Source organism: Pipra filicauda, unplaced genomic scaffold (assembly GCF_003945595.2).
Source record: "Pipra filicauda isolate LSUMZ 115617 unplaced genomic scaffold, ASM394559v2 scaffold59_size3379749_pilon, whole genome shotgun sequence".
In the NCBI taxonomy this organism is placed as follows: domain Eukaryota; kingdom Metazoa; phylum Chordata; class Aves; order Passeriformes; family Pipridae; genus Pipra; species Pipra filicauda.
The window spans coordinates 2,704,058-2,717,129 of record NW_024104753.1 but is presented as its reverse complement, the minus strand read 5'-3'; the positions used below and the strand labels follow the sequence as shown (position 1 = coordinate 2,717,129).

The window sequence follows — 13,072 nt, the reverse complement described above, 5'->3', positions numbered from 1 at the left end:
TGTACTTTTTGGTGCAGGAAATATGTGAGCACAGCTGCATTAAGGTGTTAATTGAGGTGTTATTTAATTCAGCTGAGTCCTGGTTGGAGCGATTATAAAGGGTGTGGGGGTTGCTTTCCTTCCCCCCCACTCTCAGTGAAGGGAGATGGAAGCCTTGCAGGTGAGGTTTTGCATCTCTGTTAGTCTGGTAATTTTTCCTCTCTGGTGCTTTTTCTTTTGTAGCAAGTTTGAAGAGTAAAATAAAAATAGTTTTTTCTCTGCAGAGGTAGAGCGATTAATAATTTTTTTTGTCCCTTTGGAGGATTTGATTTATGTATCTCTTGGCTTTCCTTCCATAGGTCTTGCCACAAAAAATCTTGTTTTTAAAATGAGATATTTTGTTACTTTTAATTTTAATTTTTGTTCATCTTTTCACAACTGTTGCAACTGATGTTCCTGTTAATCCAGCATACTTATGGTTTGGTTCTGTTCTTGGTCATTTTATTCCTGTATTAGAAGGGCTGAAGCAGCACGGGTGTAAATCCAAATGCTATAAAGGTTGATTATAGACTTGCAGTTAAGCTCTTTTACTGCAATGTAGCCTCTATTAGAGCAAGTGTTCTCTAGTTAAAAAATGTGTTTGCTTGAGATAAACCTGTTTCCCTGCACCTGTGTGGAAAGTGAGGCTTAGGATTCAGAGGAGATTAACGTTTTTGATTCTGAGTCAGTTTTCAGCTTCTCTAATGAAAGCCTCCTGTTGAATTTTCCTTGGGAAATGGAAGCTCTAGTTTGAACTTTGAGTTAAATATGCATCAGTTACTGTTCTTTGCTTCTTTTCCTTTACAAACTATCTCATAGAAGACAAGATTAGTTTCTGTAAGGCTTATCTTTTCTTTCTCTTACTCTCCCTTATCCTGTCTCTCCCTTTCTCTCCCTTATGCATTTTCCTGAAAGGTTGTCTTTATGCCATATTGCTGTAGATGAGAGATATAGATGGTAACAACCAAAATGGCAACATACCTGTTTACCTTTGAAACAAAATTGTTCTGAAATAAACCCAACATATCTATGTTTACAAACACTGATTATTCAGTGTCACTTCACTCTAATCCACCCCAAGGGATTTATTAATAAGAACCTGGGTTACTCCCCAGGTTTCTTGTAGGCCCCCCTTTAGGTACTGGAAAGCATCTTATTGCTTTCTTAGCTGTAATATTTATATTACAACTAGCAGGGATGTAGATACAAATGCCAGATTTTTATGGAACTCTAGCTTTCTGTAGACACAGTGAAAACAAAAATTATCTTGGACATTTTAATTAATAGTAAAGTAGGTAAATAACTAATGAATACCATCTGTTTGCTTACACTGAGAATCAAAAATGTGTCTGTTACTTCGGGGAAAGAATATTCATGAAACAGAATATCTCTTTTCCAAGATCCTGTTTTTACAAAACTATTTCTTTGACCTTGCAGTGGTAAAGTGTGTATATTTTTAGGGCCTTTATTCATATTTGTTGTTCTACACTTTTGCTTTGAAACTCCTGTTTTCAGTGGTTTACTTCTCCTTTCCTCTTGGGGTTAAATAGTCAGAAAAAGTCAAGGCAAACCAAAACTTTTCTAGCATCTCTTTCTCTTTGCTCTCCATATGCCTGAGTGAGAGGGGACAGGGGGAACTGGGACTGCTGGCTGGGGAGAGCACTGTTTTGCTGAAATGGCTGCTCTAGTGGGGCCTGAAATGAGCTCTTGGATCAGAATTTGAGAACTGAGGTTTATACAGTATAATTTCAGATGAACCTTTTGCTATGGATTGGTTTTGCATCCTTGGGTTTGTAAAATTGATGGGGTTTTAAATAAAACTTACTATAATAGCAATACTAAGTGTATGCCTTATCAGCCAGTATGTAAACATTCCCTTCTGTTACTGTAGTGTTTTCCCTATTTGCTTTTTAGTTTTTTTTTAATTACTGAAACACCGTTCACAAGAATTTTACAGTTGTTTATAACTTAAAAGCTCAGGAATTTTTTGCAATGCTATATTATAAAAAGCTACTTACGGATTTACCACAAGATTTTCCACATACTGGATAAATAACCTAACTGTTCATATACCAATGTCTGTGATACTTTTCTATGCTTTAGGGTAGAATTGACATCTTATTTTTTCCAGCCAGGCCTGTGTAGTTAATGTGGTTCTAATAAATCAGTATTTGATGAAACAGACCTTCTGAAGAAGCAGACCTGAGTCAGAGTGCTGTAAGAGGTGGGGTGGGGGGAATAATAAATAGGTAAATGTTCCATATGTCAGTGATGTTGCCCAGAGAAGCTGTGGATGTCCCATACCAGGGAATGTTTGAGGCCAGGCTGGATTGGAAGGGGCATTGAGCAACCTGGTCTAGTGGAAGGTGTCTCTGCCCACAGCAGAGAGGTTGGAACTTGGTGATCTTTAATGTTCCTTCCAAATCAGGCCATTCTGTGACGTGGAAAATGTTGGTGCAGGAAAGCCCAGAGTGAAACGCAACTGGTAGCACAACTCAAGGCTGTAAAACCCCAAGCTTTTAAAAATTCAGGTTTAAGGGTTAATTGAGGGATTTTGCCTCAAAAGAGTTTCTATACTATACAGCAAGACTTCTGAGTGCAGTGAAGTGCTGTTTGTTCAGGTCTCTTAAACTTGACTGGACTGGAACCTATTTCTTTTGTAAAGTTCAGGACCTCTGTATGAAAGATAAATTCAAGCGTTTTCAGAGCAACTTACTTTGGTTTTCTAGTAGCCTATGAGGTAACAGTCTTGAGCAAACAGTCAGGAAGATTCTGAATGAAAAAGCTTTTTTACCAGTGAGTATTTATTAAAGTATGGCAGTAAATGTGTACTGAAGAAATTTGTGGGGATTTTGTTTTGTTTTCCCCTACCCAAAGGTATATTTCCCAAGAGATATAACTAAAACATTCAATAATATTTCTTTGTATAGCATCCAATAATGCAATGGCTGGAAGACAAGAAAGCGATGGAGTAGCTGGGCGGGTGCACTGGATATTATCAATAATTTTGATGCTGTGGAGTTACCAGAGCAGTGGACAAGGACAAGGTAAGTGAGGATCTTTTACTGAAACTTTTGCCATTTGCTTGGTGTTCTGTAGCACTGTTTGGAGAAACAAGAGTGTGTGATGATATGCTGGACTTGTGTGAACTGCTGACAAGAAATTAGAATATCAAAATCTGACTTACTTCAATTAAGAAGTCAAATGCTCTTTGGAGACTATGTCAATGCTTTAAGGGATTATCCAAGTGCTTGAAGCTGTTTTCTTGTGCACAGTGATTGGAGTGTGGCTTGAAATAATCTTCCATTTTTATCTGTTGTTGGCTCTCTGGATGTGGAGAATTAGCTGTGGACAATTTGTATTACTTCGCTGTGATACCTGCAATGAACACGCAATATTCTGAAAGGTTTTTGTGGCCATGCTATAAATATTTTCCATGTTGTGTTCCTGTCTCACTGATAGTGGTGCATAATAACAGCTGCAAAAAAAAAAAAATCTAACCTTCTTAAGGTTTTATTTTTGAAAAATGAAGCATTATTGTATGTTTCTGACCTGAAGACTGTACTACAGGCTGGTGACAAGAGAGGTAATAACAGGCTGTTGTATTTTTAATATATGTTTAGTATAAAGGATGCTTGTGTGTTCTGTCAAGCTGGGGAAGGGGGAAAACCTAAGTGATAATTTTGAGGCATTGACATTAAAGGGAAGTGGATAGGCATTACCTTTTGAGGTATGTCAGGCCCACTTCAGGAGAACATGTTATAGGTGAGCTGAGATTTCTATGTCCTTAATTTATTCCTCAACTGGGGAAAGCAGTCTGACTTCTGACTACAGGCTCTCTGCTGCTCTAGTCCATGGCTACAGGCACCATGCTGGCTGGTGTATGGATCCTGTGCTGGGTGGTTTCACCGTGTAGTTTGGGCTGAAGTTCTTGGCTTTTGGAAAGGACAATGGTGTTGGCTTGGTGTAGTTCTAGGTTTAGGAGTTGGATGGAAACTGTGCACTGGAATTCTACAACTAGTCACCAGACATGCAGAAGAGCTGTTCTGTGATATAAACTGTATCTGTACAAAAAGGTGGGTTGGTTTTCTAAAGCTTCCAGTTCAATATTTTAGTCTTTGACTTGGAAAAGCAGGTATATTTGAAGACTGACTTTTTTTTGTGGTATTGTGCTAAAATGTGACAGGGATGGTAAGTTTTTGTGTTTTATGAAATGCTGGTGAATGGTGCTGGAAAGAAACACATATACAGTAACTGGAGAGTTTGTTTTCAAAACGGGCAATGTGAAGGCACTTGTGCTGTGAAATATTCTTTCTGTGGTTCTAAACCCACTTTGAGTTTCTGGCTGATGAGAAGTATTGAAGATTGCAGTCTTGATCTGTGAAATGATCTTTGTCATGTAGTTCTATGTTGGTTTTTTTTCTAATTACTAAATTATAACTTAGAAAAATGAAACCTTTTCTTGAATGTAAAATGGCTCCCTAAAATTGGCAGTAACCCTTACTGGAAAAGGGACATGAACCTCCATTGTACCATTTTGCTTTAATTTTTAATAACTTTGATAGGTTGTTCAGCAGCTTGTGAACATTAAGAAATACCTCTAAGCAGGCCCAGTATAACAAAGCAGGCTGTGTTTCAGTCTTGATAGACTTTGTACTCTACTGTGATGGAAGTGTAGTGTGAAAATATGAGCATACATTCTTACTGAACTGATGTGGACTTCTTGAACCTTCACTTGAGAAATGGGAATTTTTAGTCCTCTGGCAATTAAGTAGTAAATTATAAACAAGGAACAAATATTTCCTTGGTATAATTACATAGGGTATTTGGAAAATGTGGAATGTCTTTAAGTTGCTGGATATATCCCTAATTTTGCAATGGGTTTCCATTAACACTTTATTTTTTTAAAGTAAAAAGCAAAGCCCTTTGGGCATGCCTTGCAGGAGCATGGGAAATGTAAAGGAGAACTTGATTAATTTGAGTAAAATTATAAATTTTGATTATTTGGAGTCTATCAGGACAATAAAATGAAGAAATAATCATTCTGTGTCTGGGCATAGAACCAAAAGTGTTTAAAAGCCATATGGCTGCATTTAAAGAAAACAGCTTCTGAGTCACATAACTTCAGCGAGAGTGGGTTGCTATGGAAGTTAGAAAGAAACCAACATTTGTTCCACTTCCATTTCCAATCTGAATAGTAAACTCAAATTAAAAAAAAAACCTTTATTTTTTAACAGCTCTTCCTGTCTGTTTCCTTTTACACATTAACCCAAACCACTCTGTTTTTTGATGTCCATGGAGCTGGACCTTGCTCTATTCATGTGTTGCTGCATCCATTCTGATTTTCTCACTAACCTGAATATTACAGGTTTACTTCTCTCTCTTCAGCCCCAGCCTATATTTGGAACTCATAAGCAACTTTAGAAAAATATTTATTTCTTTAACATTGAGCTATGAGTAATCTGAAGAATATTTTGAAACAGACTTTTTCTTTGTGAAAAAAACATATAATTGGAAGTCTGAAGCTACTTGAACAATAAGCAGACAATTACTGTTCAGTGATACTCTGAAACAGTGTTAGTATTGATACTTAAGACAGAAGATGAATAAGGAGTCATGGAATCTAATAATTCTCAGACTTGCAAAAGAAGTGCAGGTTGCTTAATATCTGGAATTTCATTGCTGTGTGGATGAAGCAGGTGCTCTCTTTGAAGCTCTGGAGATGCTGGATAAAACAGTGTCTGCTTTCTGAAGAACACAGCAGTAATGCTGGTGTCCTTGGATATATGCTTCCTGCTGAAGGAGATCCTTTCAAAGCTTTTTTTCAGAGCTGTCAGGGTACAGTGTTGACAGGTTGCTTTATTTAATGATCCGGCATAAAGGCTGTGCAACGTGCTACAGCCAAGAGGCTTCAGAGCTCAAACTGAACGTGCTAGAAAGCAGTGGGTGTCACTGGCTGGCCAAGCTTTGACCCCCCTGCCTGCAGGAACCTTTTTTCCTCAAACTTAGGCTTATTTGGAGAAAAGTATCTTAACTTTTGAATTGAAATAGCATTGTAGGGGATTATTTTTTTAATTTTGTAACTTTAACCAATGATAAAGCAAGTCATGCTCAGCCAGCATTACAGTTAACTTGGAATACACAGGAGTATATATCAGTATACCTTCAGAAATAATAAAAAGGAGTCTTTGCTGGACTTCAGAATTATAAGGTTGATGCTTAGAGCTGAAAAAAAGCATTCAAATTGCCTCACTTTCACCTTTTTTTATTTTGTCTGTGTTGACAAAAAACCAAATCTGCCCCCATAGATGCTTCAAACCCAATGAATAACAATGTCTTTTTTTCAGTCCTGAAATCATGAGATTACTGTGGCTCAGTGGTGGTGCTAAGGAAGGTAAATTGAGGACACCTAAGATTTCCTCACAAACCTATCCTTAGTAACTTGTTTTGACTATGAAGACTGAGCTATGATATCTAACACTATGTGTTGCTGTGGACTGAAGCAGCTGTGTATAAGTACCTTCCTCTATCTCAGCTGACAAGATAGGGACAGAAATATTTTGTATATTTGGAGTGTGTGTGTACATATACAGTTGTATGACGCTAGATGTATAAATGACTAGTGATTTTGGTTTAAAAAACTGTAAAATGCCAGAGAAGTAAAATCTATATGTAGGAAGCAAGAGTCTTGGAGCTGGTTCCTCATTTCACACCTCAGCTGATCCTGATGGTCCATTGGTGCTGCAGTGCCATGACTTGCCTCCAGCACTGCCAAATCTGCCATGTGCACGTGTGTGTAATTTGCCTAGTGACTCCCAATGTGAAGATGAACAGCTCCATGGTGACATGGAGTGGGATCCAGGAGGCAAAGCTGCCTCAGGGCTGGGGGAGGGATGCTACCCAGGCCACCCTTGTACACAAAGAGCTCAGGTAGCTAACAGGTCACCCAGCCCATCCAAAACCTGTGGCATAACCTACCAGTGTAGGATGGTTTTGCATACTTAGAGGAAGAAAGTTAAGATCCATTTTAGGTGTCTGATGTGAGGTGACTTAAAGGTTTCTTTTTTAAATGTAACTTCCACTATCTATAAATCAGTCCTCTCTCGCATCAGGCTTTTAAACTAGCCTTTAAGCAAATGTGCAAATCCCCAGGTAATCTATAAATGCTTTAAAAGGAATATAATGTACTTAAAATACAGTTATGCAGAAAAGGTCATGGATGTCTTGGTGGGCAGAGCAGCAAATGTGAGTCAATGGCATGTACTGTAGCTGAGGGAAATGAGCCACAGCCTGTGTGGCCCTAGCAGGAGTATGGCAGGCAGTCTGGGGGTAATGTAACTCATGGGGATGCAGCTGAGGTGCTTCATTGAGGGGCCCTTGGGCTCCTCAGTACGAGGACAGGCTGGAAAATGTGATGAGTGCAGCTGAAGGCCACAGCCATCATTGGGGGCTGGAAAATGGATGTGCAGGAAGAGGGAGTGAAACTTTCTTCAGAGAAGCACAAGAACAATGGTAGTGAGGTTCAGCAAGGACAATCACCGAGACAAGGAGAGGATTATTCATGTTTTCCAGTCAAGTACTGACCTGGGTTACCCAGAGAGGTTCAGGAATCACTGTCCTTGGAGATCCTCAGGACTTGATTGGACAAGGCCCTGGGCAACCAGATCTAAACTGGAAATTGGCCCAGCTTTGAGCAGGAGGTTGTATCCATATACCTCAGAGGTCCCTTCCAAACTGATTTCTTTCCGTGATTACGCGAAAACATTTAGCTATAGAATAACTGCACTTCTACAGATAAGAAAAATTACATGCTTCCTAACAAACCAGCACTATAATGCAACTCTCAGCAACTGGACTGATTTCAGTAAAATCTTAGCCCAGCTCTCTGGAAGAAGTTACTTTTTCATTTTTGTTTAAGAAGCAACATATCAGGTTTTTTGCCATTTACGGGAAGGGCATCAGATTAGAGCATCAGCTACTGGGCAAGTTTACTTAACACTGCTCACCATCATCCCTCAAAAGGATTGTCACACCTCGATTGTTTCTAGCAGAAATTTCCATTTCACATTTCCTCAGACTATGCCAGTGTGTGTCCCCCATGGGAATCCCACTCAGAATTTGCTGAGAATTTTTTTACAATTTGTGCTGTCAGCAGGACTGGAGCAGCAGGCCCTGGAGCTGGTCTGCTGATCCCTCCCTGGTTCTGCAGTGAGGAGGCAATGCCTTACTGTTGTTGGGCAAGATGGGAGGAAAAAATCTCCCTTGTGATTCCTCTTGAATCTCTGGATAGCCTCACTTCCTCTCATTAGGAACAGCAAGTACAATGTAAACACCTTCAGATATTGAGGGAGATAAAAGGAAAAAAAGAATAATTTTGCAGACTTTGTGGACCCTGGCAAGTTGAATTTCTGTTCCTAGTTTCAGTCTCTCTGTGTGCTGACCTTCTGAAATATGAAACAACTTCTTTTGGCTGGCAGTGTAAGTGGCAAAAGTTGCAATTGTTTGTCAAAAACAATGCTTTGCACTTGCAGACATACTAGAAAAAAGATTCTATGCATATGTAACATGTATTTTAGAAATGTATTGCATTTTGGAGAAGGTACTAGGGCAAGCTTCATGTAAATAGTGTGGTACTAATGGGACTATGACAAGACAAAATTTGTGGGGCAAGTCAGTACTCATAAAAGTGGGAGTCCTAACATTGTGTTATTTGTGCTGGAAAAATTTCTTGTCTGGAAAGCAAATATTTGGGGTAGGAGAACTGTGGAGAGAGGTATTGCTGGAAGGATCTCTTGTACCCATTTGAGTCACCCTCTAGTCCCTACTTGCACATCAAACTCTACTTAAATATACTGTAAAACTTCAATTTAAAGGAAGTAATCTCCCACAATTCATATCTCCTTTTAGGTAATTAAGTACTAATGCAATACATATGTACTTTCAATGTCTCTCCAAAGATTATCAGGATGTTGTAGAATGTATTAAATTGTTTTAAGGTACTCAGTTCATATCCTTTTAATGACAGTGAAGTTCATTCCAGCAAAATAAAACTAATCCATACTACTTTCCTGTGAAGGATCCTGTTGCAGAGAGCTGGTGAGCACTCACCTGGGATTCCACATTGAGTCTCTGATAGATCTGTGCTTGGATCTAAAATTAGATTCAACCCAAATGACAAGCTTAAATAGTCTTTGCTGATGCGCTACTGCCTGTTCTGCATCCAGGTTGTTACAGTAAGAATAATTTGGGGTGGGACAACCCAAGCTCTTTGGGCATGTTGTGTTACACTGCAGTAGTTCCTTCTTTCTTGCTCCTTCCTCACTGTGGAGTTCTAGTGGGTATTAGAGTTAAGGTGTGATGAAGAAACTAAGTAACACTGGGGCTAGATCTGTCTTCTGTATCCTCACTGTAGGTGTGTGAAGGCAGTTAGAGGCATTTGAGGGAGTTCTTAGAAACAAGCCCAAAACCTTTGTTCTTGAGGCCGATATGTACTGTGGTGGAAAGAAAAGAAGATGTTTGTGAATAGTACAGCTAAGACTCATGTTCTCACTTCTGCTGGTACAAATTCAATGTTATGGTTTATAGGTGGGGAGGAAAGGTGGGTTATATGGATATCTACATATAAAAAAGAGTTTAAACTGCAAAGAGAAGTCTTCTACAGCCTGTATTGGAGAGCTTCAGCTTTAATGAAAAAAGCATCAGCCTTAATGCAAACAGACTGCTGTGTTTCTTATAATAATGTTCTCAAAATACATTTGAAAACACAGTATCAGCATGTACCTTTACCCTATCAAAGTACCAGTAGTTTTCTACAGCAATTGGACATGATTTAGTACTTAACCTTTATCTCTTGTACATTATGCAGCCTTGCTAATGGATAACCACAGTGTATTTTGAAGGGAGGATTTGTTTTGTTTTTTAATGGGATGGTTAAAGTTCACCACTTTAAAATTGGCAAGTAGCCTTTAAAGAAAAGGCTGTTACATTTTTGAAAAGAGATCTGGTTGTCTTCATTTGTCTTGGTAACACCCTTTGCAGAAACTCTTGATGGAAAAAGAAAGTGTTTCTTTAGGTATTGTCTCTTTGTGTGTGTGTACCTGCCCCAGTACTGGCTAATTGAAAAGTGAAATGTAAAAAGAAACAAACTGCATGTAACATTCTGGAGTGCAGCTGAATTCCTACATAAACTGTGGAATTTAAATCTGATCAGAAAGCCTACTTTGCTTTCAATCAATTATGCTGCCATTTGTCATAAATCCTCCTTGCAGGCAAAGACACTGCAAAGTTAATGCAATCTACAAATATACTGCATTTTTCTTTAGAAAAATGGACTTCCATAAAAAGTATAAGATATTGAGCATACAGGCATCCCTCTTTGTGGCCAATAATGAGAAATAATTTTGTGCCTTGTGTGTTTCAGAGAGATCCAAGATAACTCAAACAATACACAGTTAAACATAAGACTTCATCATTATAGATTCTACTACAATATAATTCTCAGAAGTTATACAACAATGTAATAATGCTTGTAGCATTAAATACAGGAGGAGAACTTGAGTGTAGTACCTAGTATTAATGAGGAAATGGAACATTTGTGGTAATAGTGCTGACTAAATAGCTGAGGACAAAAGGGTTCTTATCACTGAAGTCACAAAACCACGAAGTTTTTGGTATAATGTAATAAAAGGGCTTGAGAATTCTAATGAAAACTGTGAAGTAAGCATAAATTCAGGTTTTCCTTATGAGTAATTTGTCCAATGGTGTTTTATGAGCTAAAAGGTATCTGCCTTTTCTGTGGACTGTGTTCTCTGGGTTTTCCCCAGAATTGCTAGTCTGCATCTTTGAGAGGTGAAAAACCTGCTTTCCTTGAAAGGGTTTTTTGGAGAGCAAGAAATGAATTGTTCCATGTTGGGAAGCAATATGCAGTAAATTAGACCTGATGAAGGAGATGAAGGTCTCATATTCCACTCACAAAGAGCACAGGTACTCTGTTGGTCTTCAATTCTCATAGCTTAGCTAACAAAACATCAGTGAGAGATGAAAGCAGGTACAGGGTCTAATTTTACCTTCTTAGTAGAACTTGTGTTGCAAAAGTAGATGTTGTGTTTTTATTATATGAAAAATTAAGAGAAACTGAAACGATGCCAATGTTAAACACTTGAAACAATGGTCTGATGCAATTCAAGATGTAAACAGTTTTTTAACATGATGTTAACTAGTGGGCCACAAGTAACTATATAGGTTGGATGTTTCTGAGAGCAGGTGTGTATTTTGTGGGGTGGGCGACTGATTTGTTTTGTGAAGAAGGTTCAGTTTTTGCATTCTGCAGCAGGTTAAATCCTCGGCTGATCTACAGGTGGGCCAGAACTTGCTCCCCATTGTGTAGGAATTAATAATGATCCTATGATCCTTGCACTCATTTCAAAACCAATTTTTATATTCCTTTCCAAAAGGCAAATTTGCTTATTAGATGACAGGATATGAATAAAACCACCGCTTCATACAATTTAAAAAGTTTCACTTTATATAATTTCAAGTAAATCTTTCATTTTGGAAAATATGGTGTTCTTGATGTTTTAACAGAATGTATGAGGTTTCAAAAATGTTCTTGGCAGTCATTGTGGTAGTAAGCTTCATGAAAAATAATAAAAATTGGCAGAAAAGAGAATGATACAGTGCATGTAGTATAAAACACTTTATTCTGGAACCTGTACAAGTACTAAGTGTCCTGATGTATATTTATTGAGACAGAGCTTCAAGTTTTATTTATGTTGCATTTTAAATTACAGAATTTCAGAATTCAGTTGTCTTTGTCCTTTTTGTATGCACTTGTTCATTAAAAGTTACCGTACCTGTTAAATATCAGGTCTTGGTGAAATTAACCTCTAAAAAGATTTTCTGTCAGGAAGCTCATGGTTCAAACAAGCTTATTTACTATATTGAGTAGCTGAAATATGTTTGTTTCTAAGTGAGGATTTTTTTACTTCTGCTTTTTGAGTTTAATCTCTTCCAACATAAAAAAATCAGATATATATTAAAAAAAAAACAAAAACAAACAAACAAAAAACCCAAAACAAAAAACAAACAAGCAAACCCCAAAGGAAAGTCATTTTAGCCTTTCTAAAAACATATCTCCCCATAAACAAGTGCTGTGAAAGCTTTATTAGAGTGCAAATGGAAAGCCTGTGTTCCAGCTACTTATTACAAGCTCAGCATTTGCTCATCTTTCCACAGTCAGCTCTTGTGCTGGGTGGTGACACTTGGGAAACAGATACTCATTTTTTTTTCCTTCTGCCATTTGCTGTTTTGTTTAGACCCTCATTTCTCCAGGAGAAATACAGCCCAGCAAAGGTTTTGGAATTGCCAATCTTGACTGAAAAAAAAGCCAACAGAAGTTATCTTGAGTGGTCTTTAAGTTGGTAACCAGAACACCAAATCTCAGCTTCCAAAAGAAAATATCTGGGGAAAACTATCAAAATATACCTGCATAAGTAATGGTCTGTAACTAATGTGTGTGAAGATACAGAAGGGGCAGGGAGAGGGAGAACTGGAGACATCCTTGACATGAAGACAAAAGTTGAAAGGTCATCAGTAGCCCTTCTAGCTCTGCTTTGAATAGAATTGAGAGGAACCAAAGATTATTAAACTGCAGGCCTGTAGCAATAGAAAGACTTGGAGACAAATAGAAAATGTCTTCAATAGTAAAGCTCATAAGTCACCTGATATAAATAGAAGGCAATAGAAAGGGTGTCCTGTGCATTATCTTGCATGTAAATCAGTTAATTGAAATTTGTGCCAAGTTCCATGTAAGTCATTTCAGTGCTCACTCTGGAGGTGAATTATTTCTTGGAGATCTTGAATCTTTCTGTATCTCAATGCCAGCTATGGAATACATCCAGCGAGGGCTAAGAAAGTTTATTAAAAAAAAAAGAAATTATATTGTTTGGTTATACTTATTAGGTGACATTTTATTAAAGTGAGGAACTTCTCATTAACACTCAGTTCAGGGAAAATGGTCTTCAAAGGATTATCTCATGTATTAGATGAAAGTGTT

General features: G+C 38.0%; 1 protein-coding gene across 1 annotated transcript in view; it reads left to right on the top strand.

The window, feature by feature from the left end:
* The window catches only part of ROBO2 (roundabout guidance receptor 2), a 1,069,237-nt gene that overhangs the window by 9,861 nt on the left and 1,046,304 nt on the right, over nt 1-13,072 (top strand). The window contains exon 2 of the mRNA XM_039387910.1: nt 2,949-3,065. Within this exon, the coding sequence (XP_039243844.1) occupies nt 2,963-3,065 (103 nt within the window). The 5' untranslated portion in view covers nt 2,949-2,962. The remainder of the gene's footprint in view (nt 1-2,948; nt 3,066-13,072) is intronic.